The 17,733-nt window shown below is 55.2% G+C and overlaps 2 protein-coding genes and 1 long non-coding RNA gene across 4 annotated transcripts; 1 reads left to right on the top strand and 2 right to left on the bottom strand.

Moving 5' to 3' along the window:
• Positions 1-3,365: 3,365 nt before the first annotated feature.
• LOC114099957 (uncharacterized) lies at positions 3,366-8,567 on the bottom strand. The gene is made up of 2 exons (XR_003583971.2): positions 8,091-8,567; positions 3,366-7,997 (listed from the first exon to the last, which is right to left on the bottom strand). It is a non-coding gene; the product is annotated as an uncharacterized lncRNA (long non-coding RNA).
• A 7-nt stretch (positions 8,568-8,574) lies between these two features.
• Rad9a (RAD9 checkpoint clamp component A) lies at positions 8,575-14,157 on the top strand. 2 transcript variants are annotated; one of them, XM_027944186.2, is made up of 11 exons: positions 8,575-8,723; positions 8,807-8,877; positions 9,261-9,389; positions 9,781-9,895; positions 9,985-10,084; positions 11,520-11,629; positions 11,714-11,826; positions 11,904-11,968; positions 12,063-12,200; positions 12,945-13,128; positions 13,204-14,157. In XM_027944186.2, the coding sequence occupies exons 1-11, from the start codon at positions 8,690-8,692 to the stop codon at positions 13,297-13,299; spliced, it is 1,155 nt and encodes a 384-aa protein (XP_027799987.1). In that variant the 5' UTR covers positions 8,575-8,689; the 3' UTR covers positions 13,300-14,157. The 2 variants fall into 2 exon arrangements, with proteins under 2 accessions (XP_027799987.1, XP_027799988.1); XM_027944187.2 differs by having other exon boundaries at positions 8,576-8,723; positions 11,717-11,826.
• Positions 13,933-17,079, bottom strand: Ppp1ca (protein phosphatase 1 catalytic subunit alpha). The gene is made up of 7 exons (XM_027944190.3): positions 16,954-17,079; positions 16,310-16,441; positions 15,930-16,160; positions 15,320-15,424; positions 14,674-14,897; positions 14,456-14,590; positions 13,933-14,383 (listed from the first exon to the last, which is right to left on the bottom strand). Exons 1-7 carry the CDS (start codon positions 17,006-17,008, stop codon positions 14,273-14,275), a joined length of 993 nt encoding a protein of 330 aa, XP_027799991.1. The 5' UTR covers positions 17,009-17,079; the 3' UTR covers positions 13,933-14,272.
• Positions 17,080-17,733: the final 654 nt, after the last annotated feature.

The raw sequence follows: 17,733 nt of genomic DNA, 5'->3' as shown, positions 1-17,733 counted from the left end.
CCCTTTTCCTCCAGTGTGCAGGAGCCCAGAGGGCCCTGCTTCACCCTGAGCTGGCCATGATGTCAGCGGAAACCCCAGGGCCAGAGGGCTCTTGTTACTCCATCAGTAGCCCTGCCCGACTCTGGGTCCCCCACCCATACCTGGCCCAGCGCAGGTCCCCCCAAAGGACATCCCACACATGCTTCCAGAATGAGGCTGAGAGGCAGCAGACTCTCTCCAACTGCCCGACCAGGGCTTTATCTCCCATCTACTAGGATGTCTGGGTGAAGGGTGTGTGAAGAGGGCAGGGACAGAAGGGATACCCCCAGGTGCTCGACTCCTCCCTTGCCCGCCAGGAGCTGTCCCCGCCATTCTCCCAGGATGTTCCATTGCCCTGGCCAACCCATGCCGCAGGCCCTGTGACTCCGTCTCCCCTGGCAGAGGAGTGGGGTTACCTCTCCCTGGGCTGGAAGATCCTTATCCTGTCTTGCTGAGTCACTGCCTGCTCCTCCCGAGCTCTCCCCTCTGCCCCACCAACCTCCCTCTAAGCCTTAAGCCTTTCTCAAGGCTGTCCTGGCTCCTCAAGGCCTTGGTTCAGAGGACACCTGCTTCCTTGGGGCCTTTCCTTGATGTACTCTTAGGAGAGTAAGTGGGAGGCTTAGTACCAGAGGGGAATTGCCCTGCCCTCCTCTACCAGTTGCATGACCTTGGGCAAGTCATCGTACCATCTAGACTCCACATTCCCCATACAGGACAGGGATGGTGGCAATATGCTCATAGCACCTTCCTCATGGTCCCTAATGGAGCATCTGTACATACTTCAGTTTTAGCCATTGACTGTTGCAATGTTAATGAAACAGGAACTTAAGAAAGACTATAGAGGGGTTGGGGATGTGGCTCAAGCGGTAGCACGCTCACCTAGCATGCGTGCAGCCCAGGTTCGATCCTCAGCACCACATACAAAGATGTTGTGTCTGCCGATAACTAAAAAATAAATATTAAAATTCTCTCTCTCTCTCTTAAAAAAAAAAAAAAAGAAAGACTATGGAGCCAGTTAAGTATCACACGCCTGTAATCTCAGCAACTCAGAAGACAGACAGGAAGATCACAAATTTGAGGCAAGCCTCAGCAAATTAGTGTGGCCCTAAGTAATTTAGTGAGACCCTGTCTCAAAATAACAAGGTTGGAATGTAACTCCATGACAGAGTGCCCCTGGATTAAACCCTCAGTACAAAATAAAAAAGACTATGGAGATAGGAGTTTGAAAGAGATATTAGATGTCCCTTCCCTTCCCTGAGGAATAGGGCAAGTGTTCACAGCAAATAAAGGTGGGCAGCACTGCCTAGAACAGGAACAGGAATGGGGAGGAGCTGGCACCCACAACTATGAGGTCCAGTTACCTCCAAAAACTTTCCAAAGCACCTGCTGCATATACCTCACAGACTAGGTAGACCTAGAAGACACAGCCTGCCTGCCAAGGGCGTGGGGGCCCAGTCACAGGACAGGCTGACCAGGTTCAGAGCAGTCCAGGGAACTGGGGCAGGCCTTCTCCAACATCCAGCTTGCAGGACAACTCTGGAAAGTTCCCTAAGTTTTTTTTGGTACCGGAGAGTACAGATCCACCACTTACAAGTGAGCCTCAGTATCATGAAGTGTCCAGGGTAGTGGTAAAGTTCAGATGAGACCGTGAAATGAGTGGGCTCTGCAAGTTGCAGAACTCTAAGGAGACCCACGAGACTTCTGGTCTCTCCACCCAGCAGGATGTAGCTGCTGCAAACTGAGCACTTACTGTCTGTCTGTCTGTCTGACACTGCGATGAAGCACTGGAGTACTTCAGACAATTTCACACAGTCCTCTTGAGGCAGGTGCTGTGTAGTTGCCATCTTACCATGGGGAAATTGAGGCTCAAAGTTACTTGACTTGCCCAAGGTCACAGGCAGGCAGCCTGGCTCCAGAGCCACCCTTCTCATAATTAGCAATTCCTTGTTCTCTGAAAGTTCCTCCTTGTGCCCATCTCCCCTGGAGCAATCCTCTCAGCCAGGAGGATGTCTTCTCTCCTCCCTCACCCCTAAGGGGCCTAGTACAACCTTGGGCACAAAGCTGGCACCTGTAGAGGCTTGTTTTGGACCCTTTCTGGCCAGCAGCCTTGTCTCTGATCAGGGAACTGGGACAGTATGTGGTGTCTGTCTCCCTCTGCTGGTCCCTCAGGGGACAGCCCAGTGAGATGCTTTCACCAGAGTTGGTGGTGACCTTGTCTCCCCCAACGGTGGATGCTGGTGATGTGGGACAGAGAACCCAGGGTCTGGGGCCTGGCTCTATCCCACAGTAACAGCAACGCTGCCTCCTTGAGCCCCTACAGTAGAAGCCCGCCTCTAACAGGGGCACCAAGGGGTGGTCTGAGGGAGGTCAGGTTGCTTCCCTGATGTCTTCCCTGGGGGGAGGGGGAACAGCAGGCCTCAAACAGCCTCTTTCCCCATGGATCCCATGAATGAAACTGTCATCCATGGATTTATCTAAACCTTTTGTGAAGCTATTTATATTTCCAGCGGAGACCACATTTGGGGGTAATGAGTTCCATCGGTGTCCTCCCCTGCTGGGTGGAGCACGCTGCCTTTGATTTGTCCTAAACCTACCTCACTTGAGCTCCAAGGGGGCCTGTAACTCCAGCTTGCCTGAGCTTTCCCCTTCCCATCCCTGCTGTGGGTTTTAAACATCCCACCCCATCTCCCTTCCACCTCCAGCCCTGCAAACTGAAACGACCTGGTCCCTGGTTGGTGCAAAGTGGGCAGCATGGGCATATCATTATCTCATGCCGGTCTCCAGCATGCAAAAGGGTAAGCATTCCCACTGCCCTCACAAGACCAAGGACACCCAGGGTGCAGAATTGTGGGGCCAGCATGAGACTCAGCTAGCAGCAGCAGCAGACCCCTCTGGAGCTCCCTCCCCTTGGGCTATTTTGCCCCTACTCAACTGTCCTCTAGAGATTTTCCAGTTTCTGGACTCCAGGCCTTTCCTATGTAATATTTCATTGGGGAGACTCTCTTCCGCGGTCCCTGTGTGCGCTCGCCCTGGCTTCATCCAAGTTGATGATCTGGGGAATTTTTCTGTGCTTTTTTTGTGGTATGGTATTGAACCTAGCAGTGCTCTACTACTGGGAACAAGCGCACAAACACCAGTCCCTGTGTGCACGCAGACCAGGTCAAGACAACCTGGTGAACCCCACACCCCAAGCCCCTGTGCCCTTTTGAGGCTTAGTTACCTCCACCTGGCAAACCTCCCGCCAGGAGTAATCCCACCTGCTCTCAGGCTACAGAGTAGGACTGCAAGAAGCTACATCCCCACTCCTTTTTTAAAAAAAAAATATATTTAGTTGTAGATGCACACAATACCTTTATTTTATATATTTATTTTTATTAGTGCTGAGAATCGAACCCAGTGCCTCACACATGCTAAGCAAGTGCTCTGCCACTGAGCCCCAGCCCCAGCCCCAAAGTCCTTTTTATTTTATTTTTGAGATAAGGTCTTGCTGAGTTATGCAGGCTGGCCTTGAACTTGTGATCCTCCTGGCTAAGCCTCCTGAGTCTCTGGGATCATAGGCTTGGCCACCACACTCACCTGTGTCCTTTTCTGGTGTGTGGCTACTGTGAGGATCAGTGCAGATGAAGGTGGCAAAAGCCATTTTAACAGCAGAGTAGAAGAGCTTTGACACTCTGTGAATCTTAATAGCAACCATTTGAGGTAGGGACCATTATTGCCCCCAATTTACAGATTAGGAAACTGAGACTTGGAGAAGATCAGCAATTTGCCCATTTTCACACAACTTGTAAATGATGGGGCCAGGATTCATACCTCAGTAGGCTGGCACCTGGAACTTCATTCTATACCTCAGCAGGCAATCCTGGATCCCAGTCTTGTATCGGCCATCATCCTATACTCCAGTCACTCAACGCAGATGTAGTAAACCATTACTATGAGCCAAACACTGTTCTGATTCTGGGAGAAATGCCAGGGAACAAGAAAGGCCCAGGCAGGGCTTGGCAGGAGGGGCTGGCAGCACCTGCTGTGCCACACATGCGTCCCAGCAGTGCTCCACCAGCCTGGTGTGCTCCAGCAGCTCAGAGGTGCCCTGCCTGCGTGGTTGCTCCAGAGCAAGTGCACAAACACCAGTCCCCGTGTGCACGCAGACCAGGTCAAGACAACCTGGTGAACCCCACACCCCAAGCCCCTGTGCCCTTTTGCTGCTTAGTTACCTCCACCTGGCAAACCTCCCTCCAGGAGTAATCCCACCTGCTCTCAGGCTCAAGTAGGGCTGCAAGGACATCCCAGGGTGGGACAGAGCAGGTGCCTGGCACCTCATCCTCACCAACCACTCCTCAGTGAATGTGCTCTTCCGGTCAACTTGTTCTCTAAGCTTCACCTCCCTCAAACTGTCCTTGCCCCAGGAAGCTCCTATCCAGATCTGCCCACTGCCATGCTTGACTTTGGTGATTCTGTGACTCATGTTGGTTTCTCCTAGGAGGCTGTAGCTCCCACTCTCCCCAGCTCGGGAGCCTCCTCTCTGCCAAGGTCAGCTACTGCCCAGGCAAACTCCTGCTCAGAGCCTTGGCCTTGGCCATTCCCTCCACTTGCTTTGCTTGAGGTCTTGGTGCAAATATCAACTTCACCAAAGGCCAAACCAGCCATGCTATTTAGAGTAGTACTCACCCAACACCCCTCTCTCCCTCTCCAGGGTTCCTTTCTCCCCATGGCACCCACGGACTTCTGTGCACTGTGTGGCTGAATTGTTCCTCTTGCTGACTGTCCCCACAGGGTGAGAGCCCCCCAAGAGCAGGAGCACTGTCCTGCAGTCTTCCCTGTACTTAGAAAAGTGTATCTGAAGTATGTTGAACAAGTAGATTTGAAGCACCAAGGGAGGTCCCAGGCTCTGGGCTTCCTGCAACCTCTCACCTAACTAACTGGGTGAGAAGTGGTGACAGAGGGAAGAAATTTCCTACGAGATAATTATGTGGAACGGGGGTAAACTGAGGATTGAACTCAGGGGCACTCAACCACTGAGCCACATTAGTGGTTTTAGAGGACTACTCTAAAATAAAATTTTGTATTTTATTTAGAGACAGGGTCTCATTGAGTTGCTTAGTGCCTCAATATTGCTGAGACTGGCTTTGAACTTTCAATCTTCCTTCCTCTGCCTCCCAAGCCAACTAGGATTACAGGTAGCGCCACCGCACCCAGCCACATGATTATTTTAAAGGTGTGAAATGGTGACTGCCTTCTTCTACTTCACATTTGCCACCTGAAGACACACACACACCTTCACTGACTTACCTGCTCATAGGAGGCCACTTAATGTGGGGTATGAACAAGACCATTAAGGTTTGGTGTTTGAAAGAATCCTAACAGAGCATCTCATCCAACTGCCTCGTTTTCTTAAGAAACAGGCCTAGGGCTGGGGCTGTAGCTCAGTGGTAGAGCGCTTGCCTAGCATGCGTGAGACACTGGGTTCGATCCTCAGCACCACATAAAAATAAACAAATAAAATAAAGGCATTCGTTTATCTACAACTACAAAAAAAACTTTTTTTTCTTTTTTTAAAAAGAGGCCTAGAGAGGGGCCCCGACTCCCACATATAAGTAAGGTTACGAGGCTTACAGCGCAGACCCTGGTCCTCTTTGGGTTCCAATACCCATCTCTCATCCCACAAAAGAAGTTCCCCTTGGCTGCTGGCTCCTCTCTTCTGGGGCCTGAAGCCTGTGATTGGATGTGTCACCTGCAAGCCCTGCAGAGACTCCCATCTAAACTCACAGCCCAGGAGCTGGGGAGAGGGGGAAGCAGGACATCAGTTATAGGCTCTCTCCAGTGCCCGGGAGATGAGGGCGCCGGAACCTCCAGGGGGCCCCTTCAGGGTCACAGCAAGACAAGTTGGAAAGGGTCCTCAGGGAGTATCATATGCTCCCTCCACCCTCCCCCAGCACAGTATAGAGATGAGGAAACAGCCCAAGCCTGGAAGGGGCTTCCATGGTCCCAGAACATGCCAGTGTGGAATCTAAGACAGGAAACCCAGGTATCCTGGCTCCCAGCGCTAGGCTCCTTTTTGGTTTCCAAGTCCTATGGAAACCCCAGATGATTTCTGACTTTTGTTGAGGGGGTGGGAGAGTGATCAAAGACAGACTCCTTAGCAAAGTCCCTGTCTTCCCTCCCCTTGGGCCAAAGACCTCAGGGGACAAGATACTACAGCACCATCCGTATCCGGGACAGACATGGGATCGTTGATTACTCAACAGCCTTCCTCTCTTGCCTGCAGAGGACTCTTCATCCACCTGCTGCTCCAGTCGGCTGCTCAGTGGGGCTGGAGGAGAAGCTGGGAAGGCCAGGCCATCCCAGGGCAAGGTATCCAGAAAGGAGGAACAGTGAGGTAGCAAATGGCTACAGCTGCATTTTCTATGCAGACTGTAGGGACAGCTATGGTACAGGGAAGGTTGGCACCTGGGCAGAGGGCTGGAGGCTGGATTTGTTTCTTTCCTTACTATGCCGCGACTGAGTGAATGGCAGCTCAGCCTTTTTTTTTTCTTTTTTTTGGTACCGGGGATTGAACTCAGGGGCACTCTACCACTGAGCCACATTCCCAGTCCTTTTTTTGTATTTTATTTAGAGACAGGGTCTCACTGAGTTGTTTAGCACCTTGCCATTGCTGAGGCTGTCTTTGAACTTGCCATCCTCCTATCTCAGCCTTCCAAGCCACTGGAATTATAGGTGTGTGCTACCATGCCGGGCTGCGGCTCAGCTTTAATGGTTCCTAACACCTATCTACTTATCATTCAGGAAGGGCCAGGCCCCGAGTGACACACTAGGATACAGCAATGTGCAAAGCAGAAGTAGCCCACCCCCAACCCCACTGAGGCTGAAACACCAATCAGGAAGATAGACATTAAGTAAATAAACATATGAAATAATGTTGCAATGATAAGCATCATGGCCCCAACTGGGCTGGTCTCTTAGCTAGAGAGGACAACAGGAGCGGGCAGTGAAGGCCTGTAGGTGCTGCTGCAGCTGAGCCCGAGGAAAAGAAGTCAGCTTGTGAGAAGGCAGAAGGCCACAGTGGAGAGAACAGGAGGTGCCAAGATCCCCAGGTCCAGGAGGAGTGGTGGAAGTGGTCCAGAGAACTGGCAAGGCACACAGATGATCAAAGGGAGGAGACAGGTGGAGAAATGGGTGGGACCTGGGATCCTGCAGGTTCAGGGTCAAGAGTCTGGATTTTATGGCAACCACTGGAACATGAAGACAAGGTAGAGGCCCTTCTGCTGCATGGAGGGTGAAGTAGCTGGGATAGGGTGGAGGCTGAAGGCCACTGAGTGCTGTTGTAGTCATCCAGGTGACAGACGGGTGGCTTAAAGAGGAGGGCCATGTTGCCATCTGGAGAGTATAGCAATCAGGATCTACTGAAGGATTGCACCAAGGAAAAGAGGAGGTTGGGGTCAGTCGGCTGAGCTAAGGGCTGGGAGGGAGAACATTGGAGGGGAAAGGGAAAGCAACGTCCTCCAGTAGGGATTTGAGGGTAAGGCAATAAGGATGAAAGTGAGCCTGGAGAGCAAGAGGCTAGGGGACACACGCAGCCTCCCCACCACCCAAAGAACCAGAAGGGCAAGGCCGGCCCTACAGGAACAAAGGACGCTCGCCCGAAGCCCTTCAGAGAGCCATCAAAAGTGGTGCTGCGGGAAACTCGGGGTCAGCGAGCCGCTCCAGGACCTCCCTTCCACACTCTTGGGCACAGAAGTCCAGAGCAAGCGGGAGACTTTGCAGCCGATGAACACACGCTCCTTCGAACACTCTAGGGTCTTTGCAAAACGTGCATAACCACGATTCCTTTTCATCCATTTCAGGGCTTCCCGGTCGTGCCCCTCCTCACCTCTGGCAGCCCCAAGCCCTCTGCAAAGCTCACAGAGCGGGTTCGCTCTCCCGCGCACTGCCGAGCCTCTGCGTTAGCTCCTCCCTCTGCCAGGTACACTCTTTCCGGTATTTCTCTGTATATCAAAGAAGAGAATCGATGAAGGATCCTTGATGCCAGAATGAACACCCCCTTTCCACTCCTGGTTCCTGCAGTAAGTTACTTTAACCTCTTTTTGGAGCTGATGGCTGCTGCTTGTGTCCGAGTCCCTGACCCCGCTTGGATGCGGACAGTCTTGCCACGACCTGTCTGCCCGGACAGACGCCCAGGAAATCTGTACTACGTGACCCGGGCGGCCCCTCCAACTCCGGACTCCGAGTCCAGCGCTGCGTCCTCAGCACAGGCACCCCGCGCCCTAGATCTGCGTCCTTGCTCTCGGCGTTCCGCCGTGCAGCCCACCCTGCTGCTCACCGCGCGCCCAGGCTAGCAGCCCTGCTCTCCATGGGTGCAGAGGGCGGGACCGGGTCGGGGAAGGGAAACGCCACCCGCAACGTGGATGCCACGCCCAGGGTCACGTCACGGGGCCCACCCCAAGGAAGCCAGCTCCGTCACGTGACTGAAGAACCTGCGAACGTTTTTCTCACGTGACCGAGGCGCCTTGTGTGGACCAATAAGGAGGCGGGGGCGGGCCGGCTGGGGGCGGCGCGCGGGAAGGGAACCTGGGACTCTGGCTGTGGCCGCTGGAACCCGGTCCGGGAATACGCCGCGGGCGGGTCCCCAGTCTCAGCTGAGTAGCAGGCTAGGCCCGGGTTTGTTGCTGGGGACAGCATGAAGTGCCTGGTCACGGGTGGAAACGTAAAGGGTGAGTTCTGGATGCCTGGCTGCGGGGCACGTGAGCCGGCCCGAGGCGCCCGCCTAACCCCCCCTCTGCTCTCCTCCCCGCAGTGCTGGGCAAGGCCGTCCACTCCCTGTCCCGTATCGGGGACGAGCTGTACCTGGAACCTTTGGAGGACGGGGTGAGGGGCTGGAGCGTGCGGGGGCGGTTCCAGCCGGGTCTCAGTGCTCCCGGGGCCAAGGGTGGTGACCATGAGCAGATTTGCCTGCGGAGTTTGTTCCCCCGGTGCTGGTCTGTCAGCTTGCACCCAGTCGCCTTTCCAGGCCTGCGTGTACACTCTGTGTACTTGCCCTCCCTGGAGTGCTCAGTGGTAGGGTAGGGGTGACAGATAACTAGGGGGCAGGACCGAGGGCCTGGGCTGTGGGAGGGGAGCTGAGTGCCTTGACGACTCCCAGGGGAAGGCAGATTAGGTTCTGACAGATGACAGTGGAGGGGGAGGACCAGAGGGTTGGGCCTGTTGCTGCTTCTGACCATGTCCTGTCCCCTTCCCTGCTTCGGGTCCAGCTCTCCCTCCGGACTGTGAACTCCTCCCGCTCTGCCTATGCGTGTTTCCTGTTTGCCCCCCTCTTCTTCCAGCAATACCAGGCAGCCACCCCTGGTCAGGACCTGCTGCGCTGTAAGATCCTGATGAAGGTGAGGCCTTTCTCAACAGGGGTGCCCTTTCTCCACCTGGGCATCTCCACTAGCTGTGTCTGCTCTGGGGCACTCTAGAGTTGGAAAATACATGCAAAATACAGTGGGTGTTCACAGAGGGTAATGGGAGCATGGAGAAGGCAGTTGATGATAGAGACCTGGAGAGGGTGGTGACATTCAAGTGGGTCAAGAAAAGTAAGCAGGTTTTTTAAGCTTTATCAGGCAGAGGGAACAGTGGACAAGGCCTGGAAGTGTACATATGTCCCCTATGTCATGGGAGCCCCTTTCCCAGTGTTTTTTGCATGGCCAGTGGTGGGCCAGGACCTGTATGGATGGGAGAGGTGATGGACAGAGGTGCAGTGCCAGGCTGATGTGTCCATTTCCTGCTCAGTCCTTCCTGTCCGTCTTCCGCTCTCTGGCCATGCTGGAGAAGACTGTGGAAAAATGCTGCATCTCTCTGAATGACAGGAGCAGCCGCCTGGTGGTCCAGCTGCACTGCAAGTATGGTGAGCAGGCACCTGGCCAGTTAAGAAATGCCCTTGGGGGTTGGGGGGAAGGTTGGCAAGGCCTGTTGAAACCCTGTCTGCCCATCCAGGGGTGAGGAAGACTCACAACCTGTCCTTCCAGGACTGCGAGTCCCTGCAGGCTGTCTTCGACCCATCCTTGTGCCCCCATGTGCTCCGCGCCCCAGCACGGTGAGCACACCCCTGCCACAAGCTCAGCCCTGGGTCTTTCTTCCTTCTTTGTGACTTTACAGGTCAGTTTAAGAAGGCACCTCTTTCATTTTCCCTCCAGGGTTTCTGTGACCCTCAAAGACTCTTCAGCCCAGTGTGAAGGGCTCTTTACCCTGGTTGGGGCCCCTCCCTGACTCTTTAAAAGCAGAGGGCAGTGTGGAGGGTGCCGGGCAAATGCTCCCTTGCCGCATTGTCCTCACGGTCTCTAGGAGCTGTCTTCTCCACCCCAGAGGTCTGGCTTGGCTTTCTGCTGCTCACACCCTTCTCACTTCTGTCCTAAAGAGGTCATCTGGCTGCCGGCAGGTCTCTTGTTTGACTTAAGTCACCTTGCAGGTCTGTCTTTAACCTTGTGCCTCAAAAGTTCAAAGCCCTTCTTTGGTCTGGTCGTCCTGAGGGTATCCCCATTTAAGGGCAGTCTCTCTTCCTAACTGCCCAGGCTCTGGCCTTGGGCGGTCCCCAAGGCAGGAAGTGGAACAGGGAAGTTGGGGTCCAGGAGGGCTACCAAATAGTCCGCCATGAGGGTACAGTCATTCTGGGCAGTCAAAGCCCAGAGGGCCATGTGGGCCAGAGGAGGAGTCAGCTTTCATTGCTCCATGCTGGACGCTGTTCACATTCAAGTTGCCCAAGGTCCCATTTATTTCTCTTGGAGACTGAAGGTCCTTTCAGGTCCTAATGTGTGCTTCTCCAGGTTACGTTGAGGCAGCAGTGATCAGGACTCCTTTGTATGGAGAATGAGAATGCTGTCCCCTTGGTCTGCATTGGGTGTCTCTTCTTTTGCTATCCATTCTATATTTATTCATTTCCTTATTTATTTTTATAGCACTAGGGATTGAAACCAGGGGTGCTCTACCATTGAGCTAAATATCCAGCCTTGCCTTTTTTTTTTTAAGTTTTTATTTTGGGACAGGGTCTTGCTAATTTGCCCAGGCTAGCCTCCAACTTGCAGTCCTCCTGCCTCAGCCTCCTGAGTCATTTGGATTATAGGCCTGTACCACTGTGCCAGCTCTCTCCCTTTTTAAATATGGGCAATTGTTTATCTCTCTCTCTCTTTTTTTTTTTTTACAGTTTCGAATACATACAGAAGTATAGGCCAGTTCCTGTCCCTTGTTGTTTTAAGGCAAATTCCGTATTATTTTATGTGTAAATACTTAATAGTGGTATCTCTGGGAGACAAGCACATAAGTGCTCTGAGGGCCAGGTTCTAAGACTGGCATGAACATGGTGGCCTAGCCCTGCATGATCACATGTGCCTGCCCAGACTTCCCACTGCCTTCTCTCCCGTACCTGGGAAACTTTTGACCAGGCAGGGGTCACATTCTGCTTATCCTGTCCTGTCCTTCCCAGGAATGCTAGGCCTGCACACTGAATACATGTCTTTATGTCATTGCCCACACAGGATCCTGGGGGAGGCCATTCTGCCCTTTCCCCCCACATTGGCTGAAGTGACATTGGGCATTGGCCGTGGCCGCCGGGTCATTCTTCGAAGCTACCTGGAGGAGGAGGCAGGTGAGGGAGCCAGCATGCCCTGGTGGGGAGCTGGAGCTGGGCCCAGAGACCCAGGGCCTCAAGTTCTTCCTTGTGCCTGTCCAGCAGACAGCACCGTCAAAGCCATGGTGACTGAGATGAGCATTGGGGAGGAGGATTTCCAGCAGTTGCAGGCCCCAGAAGGAGTGGCCATCACTTTCTGCCTCAAGGAATTCCGCGTGAGCTTCCCACCACACCCACTGCCCCTGTCCTCCTGCCCTGCCCAGGCCCTCACTGCCTGCTTCTTTCCTCCCAGGGCCTCCTGAGCTTTGCAGAATCAGCACATTTGCCTCTTAGCATTCACTTTGATGCTCCAGGCAGGTAATTCTCAGCTTGAGGACAGGAGGGGGAAGGGCTGTGTCCTGCCAGGAGGGGAATGGAATGACCTAGTTTAGAGACCCTGTCCCTTGCCTAGGCCAGCCATCTTCACCATTGAGGACTCTTTGCTGGATGGCCACTTTGTCTTGGCCACACTCTCAGAGCCGAACCTACACTCCCAGGACTTGGGCTCCCCAGAGCTCCACAGGCCAGTGCCTCAGTTGCAGGCTTCCAGGTGAGGGCACCCCTCCACCCATTCTTCCCCTCCGTGTCTTTGTGCACCCCAGCATGAACTTTGTTTTTTTTTGTTGCTTCCAGCTTATGCACCTCCCCCCAACACACACACACAAACTTCCTGTCAGGCCCCAGCCCTGCAGGCTCAGCCTTCATGGTCAGCTGTACTCAGAGACCCCTCCCACCCAGGGAGGCATCCCCAAGGTCCAGCTGACTTCCTTCTCTGGCTGAGGCTTTCCCTCTGAGCCTCCTCCCAGGCCAAGGAGGAAAAGGGCTGCTGGGAGGCAGGGAGCTTCCTGGGGTAGGGGAAGCAGGTGGCTAGAAGGGCAGGTGGGTTGGGGAGGATGGGCCCAGGCAGAGGAAGTTTGGCCTGGCCCCCCGCCCAGCACATCCCTGGGCTCTGGTGCTCTCCAGCTCTGTCCCCCTGGGAAGGTGGGGGCTTGGGCCCCATGTGGCCTCATGATCAGGACTTGCTGCTCCCTTCCCCCAGCTGAGCTAAACTAGCCCCCGGATGCCTCCCTCAGGCCCCTACTAGAACTTGGATCAAAGGGATTCCAGGCCCACCCCCTCCAGGAAGCCCCCACTTAACCCCTGCATCCTCTCTCTCCAGCCAATCAGGAAGTAATAAAACCAAGATCTCACCAGCAGTTTTGAGGCCCCAGAGCCTTCTCTGAGCCCTCCAGCGTGGGGCCTTCCTATGCCCCCTTTTCTCTCCCTGCTTCTGATACCCCATTTTTGCCTACAGCACATCCCACCTGGATGACTTTGCCAGTGATGACATTGACTCTTACATGATCGCTATGGAAACCACTGTAGGCAGTGAGGGCCCACGGGCACTGCCCTCCATTTCCCTTTCCCCCGGCCCCGCCTCAGAGGAGGAAGATGAAGCTGAGCCCAGTACAGTGCCTGGGACTCCCCCACCCAAGAAGGTAGGGCTGGGGGTAGGGGCTGGGAGGTGAGGAAGGAGCCGCCTGGAGACCTCATTGGCTTTCTCCTCTTTCCAGTTCCGCTCGCTGTTCTTTGGCTCCATCCTGGCCCCAGTCCACTCTCCCCAGGGCCCCAACCCTGTGCTGGCTGAAGACAGTGATGGTGAAGGCTGAACTGAGAACCCCAAGCATGTGTCCAAAGGCTGTGGACTAAAAGCCTCAGCCAGCGGCAGGGCTGGACCTCGGTCCAGGGGAGAGTAGAGAATCTGACAGTGCTGGTAGTGAGCTGGCAGTTCTGCGGCCTCCTACAGGACCTACCTGGCTGGCTGCTGCAGGGCTGCCCAGCTCACCTGCCTGGCCTGAGTCCTGCCATCCCCACAGCCTGCAACCAGTCACATCTCTTTCCTGGCCGGGTGCCAAGCTACACTGACAGGAGGTTCCTTACCTCTTATTTACCATTTAGGCTCAGGCCAGGCTGTGGCCATCTGGCCAGGGCCGGAAGCCTGCCTCCCTCCCTTTCCTCCCTAGGAAAAAAATCACAATGGGGCTCCTGCCCCTGCTGATCCACTCTCTCTGCCGATCATGAATGCCCTTCCCTCAAACGCTGGGCACATCTCTGGGACTCTGGATGGAAAGGACTGTTTCTCTTGCTTTTTCACTGTCAGCTGGCCCTCGCTTGGAATTCCAAGAGCCTCTGGACCCAAGTGTATGGCTGGGCCTGTGCCCAGCAAGCCTGCCTGCCTTAGTGTTTCTGTGCAGAAAGGCTGCCAGCCCAGTGTTTGGGGCAAGAGAGACAGAGGACATGGAGAGAATCCAGCTTTGACCTTTATTCAAGAGACCAGATGGGTTGCCCCAGGATCCGGCTGCCAGCCCTGTGGCCAAGCACGGCTGGAGACCCACAATCTGGCCTGCCATTGCCCTGAGCTGCAGCCTCAGCCCCAGGATCCCACTTGTACCCACCGCAGGTACAGGTGGGAAGGAGCCCTGGGGGATTGGACGCTGCTATTTATTCATTAAAAAAAGAAAAATACACCAAGGCTCCATGTTCCCCGTGATGGGTGGGCCTAAGGGGCCTGTGTGATCCCCATGGCAGCATGATTTCTCTACAATCAATCCATCATCTGGGGCAGAGGGTGGCACACGGAGGTTATTTCTTGGCTTTGGCGGAGTTGCGGGGTGGGGTGATGGGTCGGCCTCCAGGGTTCAGGCCACTGAACTGCCCATATTTCCCCTTGTTCTTGTCAGCGGGCTTGAGGATCTAAAAGAGACAAAGATAATCAGGCTCACAGTGCTGGGCCACAGGGCCCACCAGCCCCTTCCCCACACCTACCTGGAAGGAGCACATGAGGGTCTCATCCACACTCATCATGGCACCAGCATTGTCAAACTCACCACAGTAATTGGGAGCTGAGAAAAGTGTTACCAGCTGCCGCTTGGCAAAGAACTCATAGCCATCTTCTACCACCTGGGCAAGGATGGGAGCAGTTAGGTCCATAAGCACGGCTTTCCCATTGTCCTTCCTGCCCCTATCCAGGGCTGTTGGCCCACCTGGTGTGCCCGGCAGATGAGGTCCAAGTCGTGCTTATGCAGGAATTTGGCCACCACCTCAGCCCCGAAAGTAAAGGAGACGCCACGGTCATTCTCGCCCCAGCCCTGCACATCCTTGTCAGGGTCAGACCACAGCAAGTCACACAGCAGGCCTTGGTCAGGCACGTCTGTGGGCCGCATGATACGCCGAATCTGCTCCATGGACTGCAGATCTGGAGACAGGCCTGAGGGGACAGGACATTTCCTCAAACAAGCATCAAAACAAAGATCTCCCCCTTTTCCCTGCCCCAGGGAGCCTCTGGGAACCAGCTTCACTTCCCACCACACTGCCCTTCTCCTGGTCTCAGGAGCCCAGGCAGGCAGATTCAAGTCCCAAGCATAAGTACAAAGATGTCCTAACTCTCAAGCCCAGAGCTCCCTGAAGGAAGACATTGCAGGATGCAGAATGCCACAACAGGAAAAGAGTGCAGCCTAACAGTGTGGCACAGGGGGACTTCCTGTCAGTGACATCCAAGATTAGACCTAAGGAGAGCTGTTTGAGGCAACTAGGAATAGTCCTGCTAAGAGCTTTGTTTGGAGGCCCCAGGGACGTGGCCTGTGCTCCTTCTCAGGCATTTTCTCAGCATGTGCCTACAGCCACCCTCACCTCCGTGGCAGCAGAAGATCTTCTCGTCCACAATGGCTGCAATGGGCAGGCAGTTGAAGCAGTCGGTGAATGTTTTCCATAGTTTGATGTTGTAGCGTCTCTTGCCTGCCCAGGGGAAGGAAATGGCTTGTGGGGAGGCCTGCCCAACCCATCCTGGTTCTCCAGGCCCTCCAGAGTACTTTGAGAGTGTTCAGGGTAAGCTAGAAAAGGAGACTGGAAGGCAAGGAAGGCTCAAGCCCACACCTGGCCCCTACCAGTCATCTAGGAGTAATTCTAAAGCACCTGAGTCTGTAAAAATCTGGGTTTCAATCTGGTTCAACCTTGGGGGTCAGAACCTTCCCCCACCCCAGGAGTAGGACCAGGCCACAGGAGCATCCTAAGTGCCTAAGCAAAAGATATACTGGAGGAGTGTGTCCCCAGGCAGGGCCTTAGTGGGAAGTGTAGTAAATGGACAGTCCTCCAGGCAGCATCCATTCACCAGACCCTCTTGGGTGCCAGGCCTCACTCAGGCCAAGAGAACAGGGCAGGAAATGACCAGCCCACCAGGGATCTGCCAGGGTCCCATGAAGAGTAGTGTATGCAGTTTGGATCCAACACTCAGACCACTCACATTCATCGTAGAAGCCATAGATGCGGTTGATGCTGGCACACTCGTGGTTCCCACGCAGCAGGAAGAAGTTCTCAGGGTACTTGATCTTATAGGCCAGTAGCAGGCAGATGGTCTCCAAAGACTGCTTGCCCCGGTCTACATAGTCCCCCAGAAAGAGGTAGTTGCTCTCTGGAGGGAAGCCACCATACTCAAACAGCCGCAGGAGGTCATAGTACTGGCCGTGGATGTCACCTGTGACCCAGGGAACTGAGTAAGCTAGATGCCAGATGTGCACTTGAACCCAGGACCAGAAATGGGCTGGAGGGAAGAGGGATTCAGGAATTTTGGAGAGGGGGGCAATGCCACTTTCAAGAAGCCAAAGGGTCCTGGGGGGGCCTCACCGCAGATCTTCAGGGGAGCCTCCAGCTCCAGAAGAATGGGCTGGCTCAGGAATATCTCCCGGGATTTGAGGCACAGACCACGGATCTCGTTCTCTGTCAGCTGTACATTCTTCCCAGGTCGTGAGCCCTGCACTGGGGGCGGAATGGGGTGTTAGGAGCCTGGCCCCCCGACAGGAGGTGGGTGGGCAACTCAGGTGGCCCCTTGGGTACCTCTGGGGGCGGCTGGGCCGGGGCTTGGCCAGGCCAGCTGCTGCTGCGGGGCCTCCAGGGACTTTCTCCTCCAGCCTTCCAACAAGACCCCCAACTACCCTGGGGGCCCTCCACAGGGGGCTGCTGTGCGCAGGGGCCTGTCACCCAGAGCTCACAGCAGCGCCCTTCCTGGCTACGCTGCACAGGTTTCTCCCTCGCCCTAGGAGCCCAGGCCACCCGTGCGCCCCTGCCCAGGAGAGGGAGTTGCTCCGCCTGCCCGGGAGACCCGGACCCTTGAGGCGCGCCGCTGGGGGGGGGGGGGTGCGCCGTGGCCACGGGACCTCGCGGCGCGTCCCCGCCCAGTAGACGCTGGCCCCGGGAGGGTCAGGCCCGCCCGCGGCCACTTCCGGGCTGGGCAGGGGGCCAGGGCGCGGACCTTCCCCACCCCGGCCAACCTTCCAGCAAGCGCCCGATGATAGAGTCCAAATTGAGCTTCTCGCTGTCGGACATGGCGGCGCCGCCGCTCCGGCCCAGCAGCTCCGGGCCCGCTCCTCTCTCCCGCCCTCCCGCAGCCTCCTTCCGGCCTGGCGCTCCTTCCGCCCGCCCCGGCCCGCCGCCCCGCCTCCTGGCCGCCCGCCCCGCCGCGCCGCGCCGCACCCCGCCGCGCCCCGCCGTCCCCCGCGCTCTAGCGCCTCCGCTGGACGTGAAGCGCCACGGCCGCGACGGCCCGGGGGCGGAGTCTCAGGCGACGGGGTGGGCCCAGCTGATATTTGGTGGGCGGGGATTGGTGGGTGGAGTTTGGTCTGGTCCCGCCCTTAAGGAGTTGCCCAGCTGTGTTCAGATAATTTGGGACCGGAAGTACCGGGAAGTTGTTTTTCTCTTGAAGTCTTAACACCCCTTCCTATCCCTGCCCTGAGTGTGAGCACGTTAATAATCACCTCCCCAAACACTACAGAATAAAACCTCCAAGTGCAGAAAAAGAAACTATGGCTTGGAGATAGCAGGGGGCTATTCCAAGAACTAGGCCTCGTCATATTCTCCTGGGTCTCTGTGACCCCCAGGCAGCTGAGCAGATCCAAGGACACCTGCCACTGAACTCCAAGCGTATTATCATGCACATTGCCTGGGTGCTTGCTAAATTAATATTTTTTTATGAGTCTCATAGTTACTTTTTGAGTAGCATAGTAATATTGCATTGTGTGCATATTAAAAGGGTTACTTTATAAAGAGCAAAC

Source organism: Marmota flaviventris, chromosome 9, assembly GCF_047511675.1.
Source record: "Marmota flaviventris isolate mMarFla1 chromosome 9, mMarFla1.hap1, whole genome shotgun sequence".
Taxonomy (NCBI): Eukaryota; Metazoa; Chordata; class Mammalia; order Rodentia; family Sciuridae; genus Marmota; species Marmota flaviventris.
Note: the sequence above shows the minus strand (reverse complement) of the source record. Positions and strands in the feature narration are given on the sequence as shown.

Bases quoted from the DNA above. Each gene is read 5' to 3' on its own strand.
- Rad9a (XM_027944186.2), top strand. From the start codon at position 8,690: ATGAAGTGCCTGGTCACGGGTGGAAACGTAAAGG. The intron at 11,969-12,062 runs GTAATTCTCAGC...TCCCTTGCCTAG, and splicing joins CACTTTGATGCTCCAGGCAG to GCCAGCCATCTTCACCATTG. The intron at 12,201-12,944 runs GTGAGGGCACCC...TTTTGCCTACAG, and splicing joins CCTCAGTTGCAGGCTTCCAG to CACATCCCACCTGGATGACT.
- Ppp1ca (XM_027944190.3), bottom strand. From the start codon at position 17,008: ATGTCCGACAGCGAGAAGCTCAATTTGGACTCTATCATCGGGCGCTTG. The intron at 15,425-15,929 runs GTGAGTGGTCTG...TCCCCTGGGCAG, and splicing joins CTATGGCTTCTACGATGAAT to GCAAGAGACGCTACAACATC. The intron at 14,384-14,455 runs GTAGGTGTGGGG...TGTCTCTTTTAG, and splicing joins CCCTCATGTGCTCCTTCCAG to ATCCTCAAGCCCGCTGACAA.